This window comes from Falco punctatus (assembly GCF_963210335.1).
Source record: "Falco punctatus genome assembly, chromosome: 8".
In the NCBI taxonomy this organism is placed as follows: domain Eukaryota; kingdom Metazoa; phylum Chordata; class Aves; order Falconiformes; family Falconidae; genus Falco; species Falco punctatus.
Genome location: NC_137588.1, coordinates 30,006,740 through 30,021,902, shown reverse-complemented (window position 1 = coordinate 30,021,902; position 15,163 = coordinate 30,006,740). Strand labels below are relative to the sequence as shown.

Genomic DNA, 15,163 nt, shown 5'->3' with positions numbered 1-15,163 from the left:
ACTAAGACATTGTTAAAACAATAACAAAAAAATCTTTTCACCCCAAAATAGCTGACAGTTATCCTGCTATATACGTAACCCAGTTTACAATTCCTGACCTTTAAGATGCACCTTTAGAACACCGAGAAGTTTCAAATTCTATATTATTACTTGATTATTCCCTTGGAGTCCAACAACTGTCCGATGGGTCAGACTCAGCACTCTACAGTTTGTTGAAAATACCAGATGCTACCCTGAAAAGCGTAAAATCTGAGTGGAAGAAGAGATGCTACAGGTATGCCCACTTAACAACAACAGGTGAAAAGACTAGAAAAATATGATTACCAAAAAATGAGTTGCAATTTGTTTAAATCAATGTTCTGTTTGATTTAAATTCAATTTCTGAAGGATGGTGCTGGATAAAGTAACTTACAAAATTAATGCTACAGTTACTAATGGCAATATCTCTGTTTTCCCCTACAAGTTTTAGGAGTACATGATCTTTATAAAAGCTTGCTTTGCAACATCAGTATTAATTAGAGCTAACATTTTTAACAGTTAAGTAATAAAAGGAGTAATAACATTGTGAAACCTGGGTGAAGCAATCACGGCAGGAATTGATAACAGTGAGCTGCCTAATGTAAGTGGTTTTTAATTAAGATTTGAACAAAACTTTACTCAAGGGCTTAGATTTGTTTTAAATATGTTTTTAGCATTAGACTCTTCAATCTGCACAGGCAATATATTTTTTTTAAAGAATGTGGGCCAATAATATGGACGATACTTTGAGGCAATCTCCTAAAACTGAGGGTTTCTTAACCAGTCCAACTGCTCACAATGAACGTTTTGTTAGATGAACTTATTCCCTGTTTCTGCTTGCAGGAAGGCATGATCATAGTGTAATTACTGGAAACCTGGTAACCAATAATCCCAATCCAGCAACTCCCCCCTGCCCCATATGGCACAAAGTACCCTTCCACATGCAAAACCAGGTGGGGGCTTTGATTTAATACACTACACAGCCCCAGTGCACAAAAGCAGAAGTTGCAAGGAAGGGAGGGGGTTCCCTTGCTGAAGGATCACCCCTCCTTTCGGAGGGATGCTTATGCAGCTGCACAGAGTCCCAGAGCTTTACCTGATTGTCCCAGCAGATAAATGGCCGTAGGAGCCACTTGCTGCTGAACTGCTTCTGGAGTTGTTGATATACGCCACAAGAGAGTTTGGGGAGGTCCTGATCATTGTCTGGAGATCAATGCTGGCGTCGGACAGCGGGGAGATGGACAGGGCTCGTTTTCGGCTTAATCTCGGAGTCACCCGTGGGCTCGAAAACCGGGACACTGTAGGAAAGAGAACCTTTGTCAGACAAAACCAGCGGGCTGCTGCCTTCCTGCAGGGTGGCAGGAGGTGCTGAGACCTGCTGCACTTGTGACTGCTGTGGGATGTTCAGGAGCCAGGAGCAGCGCAGGGACCAGCTCCACTTCGACGTGAGGCTTCCTCTCCCCTGGGCGCTGAACAACAGGGGTCAGGCAGCACCGTGAACGTCCGCTTGCTTCGCCCTCCTTGGGGGATAAACAGAAGCCTGTCCATCACCCCCTTTCATCAGCACTAAATTAACTTAAAATTAAAAGGGAAAAGGCCCTGCAAGGTTTCCATGAGCGCAGCCGTCCCTTTGACTCGGTGGCAGCAGCAGCAGCGGGCCAGAAGAGCCGCACGTCAGAGCCGGGGCAACCCTTGGAAATGGCGTGTGCACTTGTGTGCGGAGGGAACGGAAACCAAACAAGCGCGAGCACAATGCTGGCCATCCAATTAATGAAGGAGGCGAGGCTCCAGGAGCTCCAAAAGTAAATTAAGAGTTTTAAGAAAACCAATTTGGCAGCTCAGGCACAAAGTTCAAGCTCTCCCCCTCCGAGGGGACCTGCCAGTGCCTGGACCCTATTAGCAATTGTCAATCATTCAGGCATGAAGTCATTTCCAATGCTGCCAGTCCCGTTTGTGGATCTGCAATACATGGCGAGTTACTACTGTATGAATTTGGCCTCTCCCAGCGTTTCAGCACTGCTAACTGGAACGACTGACTTCATCCGGAGGAAACTCTGCCCAGGCCTGACCCACCTGCAAATCGCTGGGGTGGCATGGACAGGATCTGGGGATGGGCCATATCACAATGTTCACCAATACCAGGGTACCAGATGCAAAGCCTGACCAACCCCTAGCCCTGTGTGGCATGGCTTGTTCCTCCAAAGCAATGAGAACAGTGTTTAGGTCACCTGTTTTTTTTTTTTTAAAAAAGATTTCTAAGGGTAAAATGTGCCACTCAGGCATAAGGTCTTGCTGGTAACCCCCACCATCCACCCAGGGATGCAGGAAGGCTCAGCTGCTCCAGCTCCTTCCCTTGATGAGCGCAGCACTGTATTACTACCCGGCTTTTCCCGCGGCTGTCTCCCCAGAAAGCTTCCTGTGGGTATATCCTATTAAACACTGTGAATAAAACAGTAACTTGCCCAGACAGGCAATATGAGCTATTTTCCCCTAGTTGGCTGGAGGGATGGATTTAGGTTGTATATCACCAAATACAAGCCTGGCACTTTGCAAGAGCATAAACTTTCTGTCCTGACGACAGTGCTGGTATGTGAGAAGGTGAATGGGATGTACAAGGAGGTAAAATATATCCTGCCAGCATGACCAAATAGTTCCTTGATTTGTGTTGGCTCACAGAAGTTTGTGTCAACATTTCCTTGAGACCAGTGGCTGGGTTGCAGTCTACCAGTCTCCACATGACTCACCAGTGTACCTAAGTGGCTCTGTCATTACCATGTCTGGGTGCTGTGTAATCGATGGGGTTTAGTACCACTCTCCCCTTATTTACCCACGATGTCCCCTGTTGCACAAGATAAATGACTTGCCCAAGGTCCCACTCTAAGCCCAAGGCTAAGTTGATACTTGAACCAAGCACTCCTGTGACTTCTGTCCTACACCTAAGAAGCTTCAAGAGTTGCTAGCTGCAATGCTTTTGCTGAAATACTGACAACACTGGGAATTTCTCCTAAAAATCAGATTGTTGCATATATGCTGAACACCTTCTTGGGGTATTTTGTAAACTACATTTTCCAACCTTACAGAGCAGGGAGATGCTAGAAAACATGATTCAAGGATCAGGTATGAAACAGAAAGAGCAGGCAGTGGTCTATAAAAATCACCTCCTGAGTGTTAAAGCTGTCCTGTGATTTGGAGGGACTGGGCTCAAACTTTCCTAACACTTGTGGCTGGCAGACTCCAGCCCCATTGTGCCGTGTTGAGCAGCACTTCCCCTGGGAGCTGGAAAAGGAGCAGTCGCTTTGTAGAGGCACCGTGGATGCAAAACCAAAGTGAGCAAATGAACTCCCCTCAGCAAAGGCTGGCCCTGCCTGAAGGCTGGAGTGGAGCATTCCCAAATTTAACATCTGGTTCATGAAATCTGGGCCCTGCCAGAGCTCTGGACTAAGCAACATGAAGCTTGCTTTGCTCTAGATCATAATGGTCAAAACTGCGCTCTGTCTGCAACACATAAATGTGTTAATGCAATTGATCTGAACTAATTAAACTTTTTCCTTTCCTCCCCTCCCCCCCCCACCCCCCACCCCCCCCCCACCTCCAGCCATAAAGCTCTTTGATTCAACACATGAGCCACAACCTGGAAAGACCTGGGTGTTGTTCTCAGTCCTCCCCAGCCTTACGTCCTTAAGCAAGCTGCTGCTTCTTTCTCTGTTTCCCAGTGTCATCTATTTAGATGAGCTCCTTTAGACAGGATTTGTGTTTATTCTGCACCAAATGCAATGGAGTTCCATCTCAGCTGAGTTGTCAGTGTTTCTGTCCTACAAATAATATGCATCTTTCCAGATACAGATATTGTTTTCTGCATTTGCATTCCCACAGTCTCCTCCTTCTCTAACAGAAGGAAGCAGGCCAGATTTGACAGTCATATTTATCTCTGTTACTCCCACACCTCAAGGGAGATCTGTTTATTAATGTGCCACTTCCCTTGATAAATTACTAAATAGAAAGAAAAGCCTTGTACTCATTTCTCGCCGTTGCTTCCCATGATTTATATCCACAGTGCTGGTTCAGCCATTGGTTGCCATTAATTTGCAGAGGGAAGAAGCCCTGATGTCCAACAGAACCCTGGGTTTTAGCAGTGCAACCAACACAGCCACCCCTCCCCGCTGCATACAGGTACGTCATTTTCCCCCCACGTAAAACTCTGCTGGAAGCTGTCAGATCTGCAAGCTGGCCTGGGAATTCTCCAGCCCAAACCCAGTAATATGCATTGCGTTAGTGTCCACTCTAATTTAGATCTTGTGAGCACCGTGGGCTATCTGAAATGCTTGGTAGCAGATCCAGTAAGTTGGGCTCGTGCTGTACACAAAAGCCTCTAAGGTCTTACAGGATTCCAGGGAAAGCTGTGACCTAAAATAGTGCTATGGATGAACAATTCCTCTTTTCTCAATGACAGCCTGCCCAAGGTGCCCAGGAAGGGCAGCGTCTGGGAAACGAAAAGGAGTTTAACCACACGAGGAAGTGCTCACTAGTGCATTTAGGAAGAGGGAATCTTTTCAAAATTATTATTCAAAAGCAGATTAGCAACACTGGGATAGTTCTTACTAATAAAATCAGACTAATCTCCTGATCTGAGGACACTGAGCATGAACATTAAGTGATACCAGGTAGCAGCAAAGATGAGTATTAGTGTAGCTGTACACATAGGCAAGGTCTTTGATTCAGGCTGACTGACAGCCACTTGAATATGTAAGCAAAATCCTCTGTTGCCTGAGGTCCAGTGACGCTTCAAAGGAAAAGCCACATGCAACTTCTTCAGCAGTGACTGTGCCCAGAGAAGTAAATGAAGGTGGGATCCATTTTTCAGACACAGAGATGGAGAGCCTCGGGAGGATTTATCATGGCATTCCCTCTCTTGTCTCCCCTTCAAAAATGCTGACTTATCAAAATGAACAGTGTTAGTTTCAAGACTTTTTTGATGTTTGGAAAATATGTTGCAGGAAGTTTCTAAACTGTCAGAGTACCCCCTTCAACACTCTTGAAAGAAAAAAATCTCGTATTTTTCTATTGTTGCTTTGAAAGATATTTTGTTCAGAAACCGAAAACCATCACAGGTTAAAACAAATTTTAAAATGTCACACATTGAAATAAAAGTAGGAAATTATTTTAAAATTAATTGCACTCATCTACCAGTGTTCCAGTTTTTAAAATTAATCTCACTGTGCCTCTCTACCTCAGATGGAGACCTTTTTTATCTTCAGCTTCTTTCCCTTGAATACTACTGAGAGATGGGAAAAGTCTTTCTCACTCAGGTCCAGAAAGAAGTGATGGGCCAAAGCAAAACAAGAAACAAGACAATCCCATGAGATACTCTATCATTGCTTCCTCTGGTGTTTGATAATATTTCCAGCTGAGTACATTTACAGCCAGGATGGGTGGTGACTGTTCCTGTAACAATCCACTCTACTACTTCTACCTCTCATCTTGAATGAATACCTTTTAAAGGCAGCGGATGCTCTCTATTGACTTCCATGGCCTTTGGAATATGGAGCAAATACAAATTTAAAAGCTGACCTAGAGACACTCCTGTCTGAGATATCTCATCTTTACTTTGAAGCTAGTTCTTTCTCACTTGGAAAACATGCTGTGTTTATGCACTCATATTTTGGACATGCTAACAGCTTGTTTTTTATTTATTCAATGTATATTAAACAAATTAGCTCTGAATGGAAGAAACCTGATTTTCTTTTTGTTTTTCAAAAGCAAGAGATACCTTCTTAGAGTTCAAAACTGTTTCAGATTTCAAGCAAAACAAAAATATTAAGCCAAAAGACTGTCCTCTTCCCTCTCAGAGTAAGGAGGAGATTAAACTAGAGATGTGAACTGGTAAACAGAAGGGTGCAGTAAAGGCTGAGCCCAAAGCTCTGGGCATTAGGGATAGTGTTGTGGATGGCAGCTCATGAAGGTCTGAAGTAAACAAGAACTTTACTGTTGGCTTTTGCCCCCTGTTGCCTCTTCTTACAAAAAGTCAATTCCGGATACATTTTACAGTAGTTTAACTGGTGTGCACTGGCCTTTCCACACCGTTTCATACACAGATCCAGATACACTGACTGTCACAGGCTCAGCTCTACATGCTAGAGAATAAACATAACCCACATATTTTAAGAAACCTTTTAAAAGTGCCTGGAATAACTTTTCAGTAGAAAAAACCTTGGTTTACAGCAGTATTACCTTTGCCAAGCAAAAGTAAATGCCACAGCTCACAACTGAAAGCCATTTCTCTCCTGGGGAGGGATTAAATAGCCCATTTCTAAACTAGCGAATTCAAGGCTGTATTTTCAAGTGGCAGTGGCCACATCTGCCAAATGTCCCAGCCCAGTCCTCCAGCCAGCCTACGGCTGGGAGGAAAGTCCAGATTTCTTGGTAAAAAGGTACAGTTTCCTTGGAAGTTTCCTATGGTGTCTGCAAATTATCACATCCATGAGTTGCTCAGAAACTGGGATTTTCTTCCCAAATTTAAATTTATCCACAATGGGCCAGAAATGAGCCAAATAGTCAGCTTTTACACATGTGGCAGCTTGTGGTCTGACTCCCGCCGCTGTTCCCAGTGCTGTCGTGCCAAAAGGCAGGATCAGACCCTGGCTCATGTGGGAGGCGGGAGCAGAGGTTCCTGCTCCGACCACTCGATGTGGCTGTGGCCATCAGAAGGACATTACAAGAGATAGTTTTCCTGGAGGGAGACTTCAGACCTTGTATCACACTAGAAATAGTGGCAGCGAAGCCCTCTCGAACGGAAATGCCAGGCACTCAGTGGGAGCTCCTTCGGGGCTCCTTCAAGGCAAGGAAACCTCAGGCATCCCTTTACGGACAAGCATGTTGCTGTGATCTTGACTGCAGAGGAACATCGGGGGAATTGCTTCTGAACAGCTGAGCCCGTAAGGCACGTGGGCTGCAGATGGCCCACCACCCCCTCCTCACAGAAACACGGCCAGAGCCACTGCTTCCCCTGCATCCCCTGGCCAAGCCCTGGGATAAATACAGCATTAACAACATGGTCCCTCTTCCTGGCCACTCACCAAGAAAACTTCACCCAAAACGTACAGAACTATCCCCTTCCTCCCATCACCAAATTAAATCCACGGGCAGCATAAAACCACAGGATGATCCCTTAATCAATACGCAGCAGTGATAAACTACAAATGCTCTTTGTATAACCAGTTCTTTATTTCCCTCTCCCCTTCTCCAGCGACAACACACCTCTTACTTAGACTGCAGCAGATGCTGGACATTTGTTCTGGCACCAGATGCTGTCCTGGGACCCTTCTTTCTTCCCTCCCTGGGCCGATCAGCTTTGCAGTTCAAGGAATACTAATGCTTCTCTCAAATCCTCACTGAAAGACAAGGCTGCATTCTTCTACTCCCAATCCACAAGGTAACTGTTTAGACGACCCAACTTGCATATGTAAATTGAATTCTTTAGAAACCAGAGTGCAGCAGGATTCCAGACAGAGTGCTTATGGGATGCTCTGGGACTTTTTCTCTCTTCTGCACATATTTTTCTGGGGAGGAAAACAGCATTGCTGGCTAGAAATGGGTGGGAAATCATTTCCCATTCTCTGAACCTTTTCTGAGATTTCAGCAAGTTTCCATTCTGTGCCGGGACAAAGAAAACAAACCAAAAGAAAAAAAGAACTTTCAGAGTTTTTAAGGAAGCAACTACAGGGCGCGCCGTCTGCCCAGAGTAGCCAACAGCTGGCTTGTTTGGGAAGTCATCTGCCATCCAGCATACCCAGCCTGCAAACCCTGAGCTGCTGGTCCCTCAAATCCCAGGCGAGGCACTTCTTTCCTAGGTCGCCATGAGGCTGGGCTGTGTCCGTCCATCCTGATGGAGCAGTCGCTTCACATAAACCTGCTGGAGGAGAGTCCCGAGCTCACCTCTCAAGGCTCATGCCTGCTGACTGCAGTAACCGCTGAGCTGCACTGCCAGCCCTGCTCCTTACCCTGATGGCTATTAAATCATTTACTTGAAGTAGAAAGGCTCCAACAACACTGACTGAAAGAGGCCAGTGAAGCTGAATCACTGTTTGATTTGGGGAAATAAAGTCCTGCTTGATGATTTGCCCATGTCACAGGCAACTGTGCCAGCTGCTGGTTTGTCGGCTATGCTGGGCTGAACAAAGCCTTTTCCCAGTTAAATTGCTGGTCATGAGTCAAAACATTTGTGATTGCCATGCACCAGGCAGCAAGAAATAGAGCAGGGATCTCCCTCTAGCTCCAGAACTGGATGAAATGCCATAACAGCACTGCGCGGTCATCCCTGCTGTCGGTAACTGTACGGTTGCAGAGACCCATGCAGCCTTCCTGAGCTGAGTGACTACCTCTGTGCAGCACTGCTTGGATGTACGTTGAACTCAAGTTGTTTTCCCCATCCCCTGACTCAGCATGGACAACCCAATCACACTTTTAACATTGTGCAAACAGAAGTGATGGATTTAAAGATGATCTCTGCTTCCACCCTGGCCATGAGAGGCTTATTCTGAAAGATCTGGATCTTGTTCCTAGAGCTGCCACCGCTCTGCTCACTGATCATTTGATCTCCTTTCTCTTCAGGGTCTCCAGTGATGAAGTAGCTTTGTTTAGTACAGTAGTTTTGAGACCTTGTGGTGTACAGGGCTATAACAGTACAAACATCGAGTCAGTCTGGATATGCTCCTCTTGAGAGCAAATGGCACCTCCCAAGAGCTGAGGGTAATCACCAGAGCTCTTGTGATTAGGAAAAAAACCCCACGTTGGATGTACTAAACATGCTTAGAAAGTTGTAGTCATCTCCAGTTTCAAAAGACTGTGCTCTCCATCAGTCTTTTCTGCCCCAAGGATGCTCTTGTCACCTGGAATAATCTACCATGTGACGCTCACTTCTAGAAGAGAAATGCAAGATTGTTTTGATCTGGTGAATAGATCCTGTAAATTAGTCTCAAAAGTGACCTACCAGCAATGTTGTGGCATTAGAAAGTGGTTAACTTCTGGTTTGAAAGTGTAGGTTTTCCAGAAAATGTATTTAAGCCTGGAGTCAAACTCCACTCTTGGATTTAGAGTCCCTGTTTGGATGACAGAATGAAACAGAACAGCTAACTGAAGGGTAATTTAGTCTTCACTGGGACTGGCCTGAAGACCCCGGCAGTCTGGTACATAAAACTTCAATTTGGTCTGCTTTAGTGGTTAACTACTTTTAGCTGCACAGGGAAAACCCTGCTAAAAAGATGCAGTTCTGGGGCACCCTAGCTCAGCCACCATTTAAACACTCAGCAGAGCTGACAACACGGTTGGTACCAACAAGCTCCAGCCGACACCTATGGCCTGTTATTTTTCCTGACCCTAGACACCTGATGGGATGAGAAAACACTGACAAACATGGAGGCACTGAGAAATTCTCCAAGAAATGCAATTACAGCAACCAGAAGGGCCCAGCTATGTGCCTGTGGAAGAACTACCATACCGAGGGTCTAGGGCTCCCACGGACCTGCAGATATTTGGAGGTAACATGACACTGAACAGGCCAGTTTTTATACATGCTTATTGGCTGCTTTTTCTTTTGCAGGTGCCTGCATTTTCAGCAAACTAATTCTTGTAAAGTTCATATGTTCTGGGGCTCTCTGAGAAGGCGGCTGCCTGAATGACAGATGCTGTGAGGTGGTGACTCATTGGGGTTTTATGCATGCTACTGATACTCTTGTCTCAGAAAAACACCATAAGAGGATGCTTTGTTAAATTATCCGTCCAACTATTTACTTAGGCTCCGCTGATTTGAATTTTTGAAATAACTTTCTAAAAAGAGAGGGAGACTCTGGCTCCTCAGCCAGTCTTTCAGAGCCATCCATGTTAGTCTCCACCTTGAAAACGCACAATTCTTTCTTCTCTCCATCTGACAGAAAAACCCAAACACATGGACCAGAGACTGGCACTGGTCTGCTACTCCTTTTCACATTCTTAAAAAGTAGGCTTCCAGTGTCTCATGTCACATCCTCATGTCGTTTGAAAGTGTTCACCTCACACAGGGCACGTGAAGGCCCAGAAAAGGCTTTCCAGTTATTCATCGATAAAGCTTTACTGAAAGATCAAAATAAATGCTTGGTGAGCCCTGGCTTTGCAGTGAATGATGGTTATGAGCTTGGCTGCATGAAACTGGGACCTTTGATAAGTGATTTACTTTAGAGTTGTTCTCAGGAGAAGGCAAACAGTGAGAAAGTTTTCTGCCAAGGGGAGTATCTCAGAGGACTTCAGATAAAGGCTGATCTTCAGCAAACGAGAGGACGAACATCCTGGTGTGCCGAGAGTCAGCCTGCACTAGCATGAAAGCAGTTGTGTTTGCTTCCCTTACTGGCTGTTTATCTGGCACATCAGTGAGGCACTGCTGGTCAGAGATGGACTAATAAGGAGGCAAGGAGGAAGGAGTCTCGTTCATGAGTCCAAGGAGAACTTGGCAGGGCTGGTTTGCACCCATCTGCTTTAACCACAGACATTAACCCTTTGGAGGGAAGACAGAGCAGTCTTACTGATCAGCTGTTTTGCAGCAGAGAAGCCCGGAATGTATTTTGGGTGTTAGAGGCAGGCTGTGCTCTCCCTTTCAGACTGGGATCCAGGTTCCCGATTAATCTAGGAATTGGCAGCAGAAAATTACTATTCAGGTAAAACTTCCACAGCAGCTGCAGAAGAGAAATCGTTTTTTCATTCAAAATATCTAGAAGCCCCCATCAGTGAACAGCCAGAACAGCTTTTATCATTCCAAACCAGTCACTTTACGAAGCAGCAAGACCGCAAAGTCTTTCATCTTAAAAGCTCAACAACAGAAACTTTGAAGCGGTAATGAAACGATGCAGATCTCCACTCCAAAAACTTATAATGGTCCACAGGCAAATCTGAAGGCAGCCCAGGAAACAGAAGCTGGAATCTGAAAGTCAAGCCGAGACTTCTTTTTCTTGCAGCAGAAATAATCTCCAAACTGCCCTTTGTAATATTTGTGCAACTCCAGTTCTTACAAGATGTGGCATAAAACGAAAGGAAAGAAATTTCTAACAGCTTTAAAAATCATTTGGACCTCAGAAACACTTCCGGATAGACTTTACCCATCTCACCAGGGCAGCGGTCAGGCCGCAGGGGTGACTCAGCACCGCGGTGCCTAATGTGATTTTATTTCTTCTTCATTTAGTCAGGAGCAAGAGCTTTCTGGGTTTATAATGTCTGATACTAGCATAAATACCACATTCCTGCATTTTTTTTTCTCCCACAAAGTACTAACATATCCTCTCCACTGTGGCTCCCCATTAACATATTTTTTCTCCTTGGGGATCTAAGAAGTTCCAACCAAGAGGAGAGGTCCATCGTGCCGAGCATGGCTATGCATGGAAACGGCCAGCCTTTGCCCCAGTTACTAACCAGGCTGAACATGGGGTGGGATGGGGAGCCAGAGATGGAGCTTGCACCCAGGAACACTGCGGTCATCCATGACTAAAGCAGCGGGATGGCAGCAAAGCCCTGCCCACTGGACCAGCCTGTCTCCTACCCATGCAGCAGCCATGCCGTCCTCCCAAAGAGGCCACAATGCATGTATTTTAAATTATATATATTTCATACATATATATATGGAACAAGGTGACATTTTAAGCCAAAAATTAGAGTGCAGCACCTGTGGGTTTCGGCAGGGCAGAATGACCATGCATAACAACCTCCACTGGGAGGACAGCCCAGTCCATCTGCCCCCAAACTTCAACTGTGCCAGGGAGGACCCAGACCGCTACTCACCATCGACAGGGCTGAGGTAATCATGGAGGTGGGCTGTGCTGGCTGCTCCCCCGCTCTGCATCAGGAGGTCCCCGTAGGGGTTTGGGTGGCCGGCCATCAGCGTCATTTGGTGGTAGTAGTCGGCAGGGTTGGCTCCTGGTGGCGGTGGGGGAAGCCCGAAGAGACCTCGCTCCTTCAGGTGCTCGTGAGCCACTGCCGGAGCCACGGATGAGGAGGAAAACATGGGGAGAAGATTCCCACTGCAATGTTAGACCTCGGCACTGACGTTGGCGGCCCCGTCTCCACCCCGTGCCCCCCACCAGCCCCGGCTGCACGGCTCGGAGTAGGGCTCTCGTGACGTGTGCTTGGGCGTGCTTCTGCGGACAAAAGAAACTAAGCTGGGGCCTCTGCATTCCTCCATTTCCGCAAATTTATAAACAATCTCTCGTTCCCCCTTCTAATAATCCTCCCATTCGGACGCAGCCGGCACCCCGGGGAGGGGGGAGAGGGCCCAGCCCGCCAGCAGCAGTAACCCTGTCAGCATTAACATCTCTGCCTATTAGAAAGGAAAGACAAATGCAGCCCAGTTCCCGATAGCAGCGTGAGGAAATTAAAGCCAAGGTCTAATGCATAGAGCTAGGTTTAGTGTCTGGCAGCATAAAACCATTTTGGCTGCCAAAGCCAATTACGCTCACTTTCTCCCAGCTGTAATTTTTCAAACCTGCCTCCCCACCCGCTTGCCCCATTAACTTATTTACCACTGCCTTAAAAAAAAAAAAAAGAAAAGAAAAAAGAAAGAGTAAAAGGAAAAGCAAAGCAACCCAAAACACAATGCCTTTTTTTCACAGCAAACAATGAAATTGGCTTTGGAAGGAGAGGACGGGGCAGAGCACACGCACGCCAGACATCAGACCTCTCTGCAGCGGGCAGCTGGGAGTTTGGGTGACGTTTTGGGGGAGGGAAGAAGACGTATGCATTTCCCCATCACTCTAGTGATGGTTTTTTTAGCCATAAAAGATGGTTTTATGCTGCCAGGCACTAAACCAGGGGCCTTGTTGCTCTCTGGTGCTTTGCTTTGCGGCGGAGAAGGGCCGCTGGCCCCCGCAGCAGCTGGGAGGCCGAGAGATACTGGGGTTTGCCGGGCGTGCAGAGACCGGGTCCCCAAAGCCTGGCTGCTCCCTGGGCACTGAGCCAGCCGTCTGCAGCTATGTAATGAAGCACTTCTGACGAAGTAAGACATGACTTGCACCTCCCCAAGTGAAAGCAGAGCCGCCATGCATTTTCCCCTTTCCCTGTTTGGCCATTTTTGTCCCCAGCTTTCGGCTACAGGGTCTGCTGGGGCTCAGCGAACACCACCACCTCTGCATGCACCTGGCGCCAGCTCCCCGTGTCAGCTCCCTGCATGTGCTCGCCTTCCCCAGAAGCTGTTGCAGGGCAGCTCAGGAGGAAGGAGGAAGAAAATATGTCCCTTCTCCTTCACACAGGAGCCATCCTGCCCCGACACAAAGCCAACAGGGGATAACCCAGCTGGCATTGCCTCATCTCTGCAACGTCAGTCCCAGCCAGGCCAGGCAGCCAGAGCGACTGTGACCCTCACTGGGGGAAGCAGGACTCCCAGTAGAGACATAGGAGTGGGGAAGCTCATAAGAGAGCCGACAGCACTGCAGAAAGGAACGTACTTTAAGCAAAATATTTATAATATGATCCAGCAGTAATAGCTATTCTCACGCTCTGCTTTCTCAGTGCAATGATGCAAAACAAATGTGTAGTTAAAGGGAAGGGGGGTTGGGGGGAACCAAAAAGAAAAAGAGACAGCTCTCCCACTTCAGAGAGCAGCTGCAGAGCCTTTGCAGCTGTAAATCCCCGGGTTTTAGGGAATTTCAGTACTGGTGAGCTACAAAATTGCTGCAGTACCAGTAGCACAGCATCTTACCGTCAGCAGGGCTGAGGCCCCTGGCAGCAGAGATGACGGAGAGCGTGGGGCTGCCGTGGACGGAGCGGAGGTAGTGCTCCATGTGGGGTGCCACGTAGGGGTGCGGTGGGCTGAAGGGCGACTCGCCAGGCCCGGTGGGGTGTGGAGACAGGCGGATGAGGGAGATGTCAGAGATGACGGGGCTGCCACTCAGAGGAGGAGGCCTGGGAAGGAAACAGAGACACGCTGTCACTCCCAGCCACCCAGGGCAGGCACAGCCGCCTGCCACCCTTCTCCCTCCTGCCCCACCACCGTCTTTGCCTGTGAGGAAGGAGTTCAAGCACATGGTGGGGAAAAAAACTCTTCTCTTGGCATTCATGGAGCCTGAAGCCAGTGCAAGCTTCCTGCAGACCCACACCCTCATTGCAGTAAATATGTATTTGTGCAAGGTGGCTCACCCCAGCTGGGCTGCTGTAAAAAGGGGCACGAACTGCTTCAGGCAGTGCCTGCACACCATCTCCTTGCACAGGGTGGTTTGCAGGCTCCTCACTGCCCCTGGGTATCCTGATGTTCAATGCTATGTGCAGACAGCGCCCTGGACAAGGCTGCCAGTGAAAGGATGCAAACGGCAACAAGGAGTACATAGATGATCAAGGCAAGCCGTGCTCTGCTCGGCCCAGCATGCATGGCTCAGCCAGTGCCAGCAGAGAAGCCCTCCCCGCCTGCGTCCATCACGGCTTGCACAAACCTCCTTGACAGGTCGGCGGTACGGTTCAGAGGGCAAAAGTTCACGAGAGGTTTTACTGCATGCTTTCTGGGGGCCACCTCTGTTAAATCCCTCAGATCTTCCTCAGGCCAAGTGCTACCTGAGAAAGAAGTCAGGAACTGCTGAGGGATTCAGCAGGTAAGAAAAAAAAGGGTCGCAGACATGTTTCAACACTTGAGCCGTTTTTGCAGGGTGAGCAAGGATGGAAGAGAAAGCGCACGGACATCTGCCAGACACGTCTCCTACTGCACCCTCCAGCCTCTTAAACAAACAACAGAGGGTGCAAGGAGGGGAGAAAAAGTTACACGCCCTGACCTGAGAAGCAGAAAATCTGAGCTAGACACCAAAAGAGGCAGAGCTGTCATTAGGCAAAACAAAAGAGCAGAATCTGTTTTGCATTAGTGCTCTCTGTACTCACAGACTGCTGGAAGAGGAACTGGTGCGGAGACGCAGGTCATGGCAGGGATGGCGTTTGTCCCTGGCAAAGCTGAGGGAGATGGATGTGGACCCCATGAGGCTGTACCCCAGACACAGGAGGCCATAAGGATTCAGAGGTCAGGGATCTGGGACACGGGCTGAGCTAAGGGACAGTATTACAAAGGTCCTTCCCCAAGGATATCCAAATATGCCATTAGTGAGTGCATGTAAGGTCTGTCTCTCCATGCACAAACAACCACAACGCTCAGACATGC

General features: G+C 47.6%; 1 protein-coding gene across 5 annotated transcripts in view; it reads right to left on the bottom strand.

The window, feature by feature from the left end:
• GLI2 (GLI family zinc finger 2) overlaps positions 1-15,163 on the bottom strand; it is a 207,703-nt gene that overhangs the window by 33,269 nt on the left and 159,271 nt on the right. For all 5 annotated transcript variants that reach the window (XM_080399555.1, XM_080399557.1, XM_080399556.1 and 2 more), the window contains 3 exons: positions 13,727-13,929; positions 11,815-12,006; positions 1,115-1,316 (listed from right to left, as the gene is read on the bottom strand). In XM_080399555.1, coding sequence (XP_080255681.1) covers positions 1,115-1,316; positions 11,815-12,006; positions 13,727-13,929 — 597 coding nt within the window. The remainder of the gene's footprint in view (positions 1-1,114; positions 1,317-11,814; positions 12,007-13,726; positions 13,930-15,163) is intronic.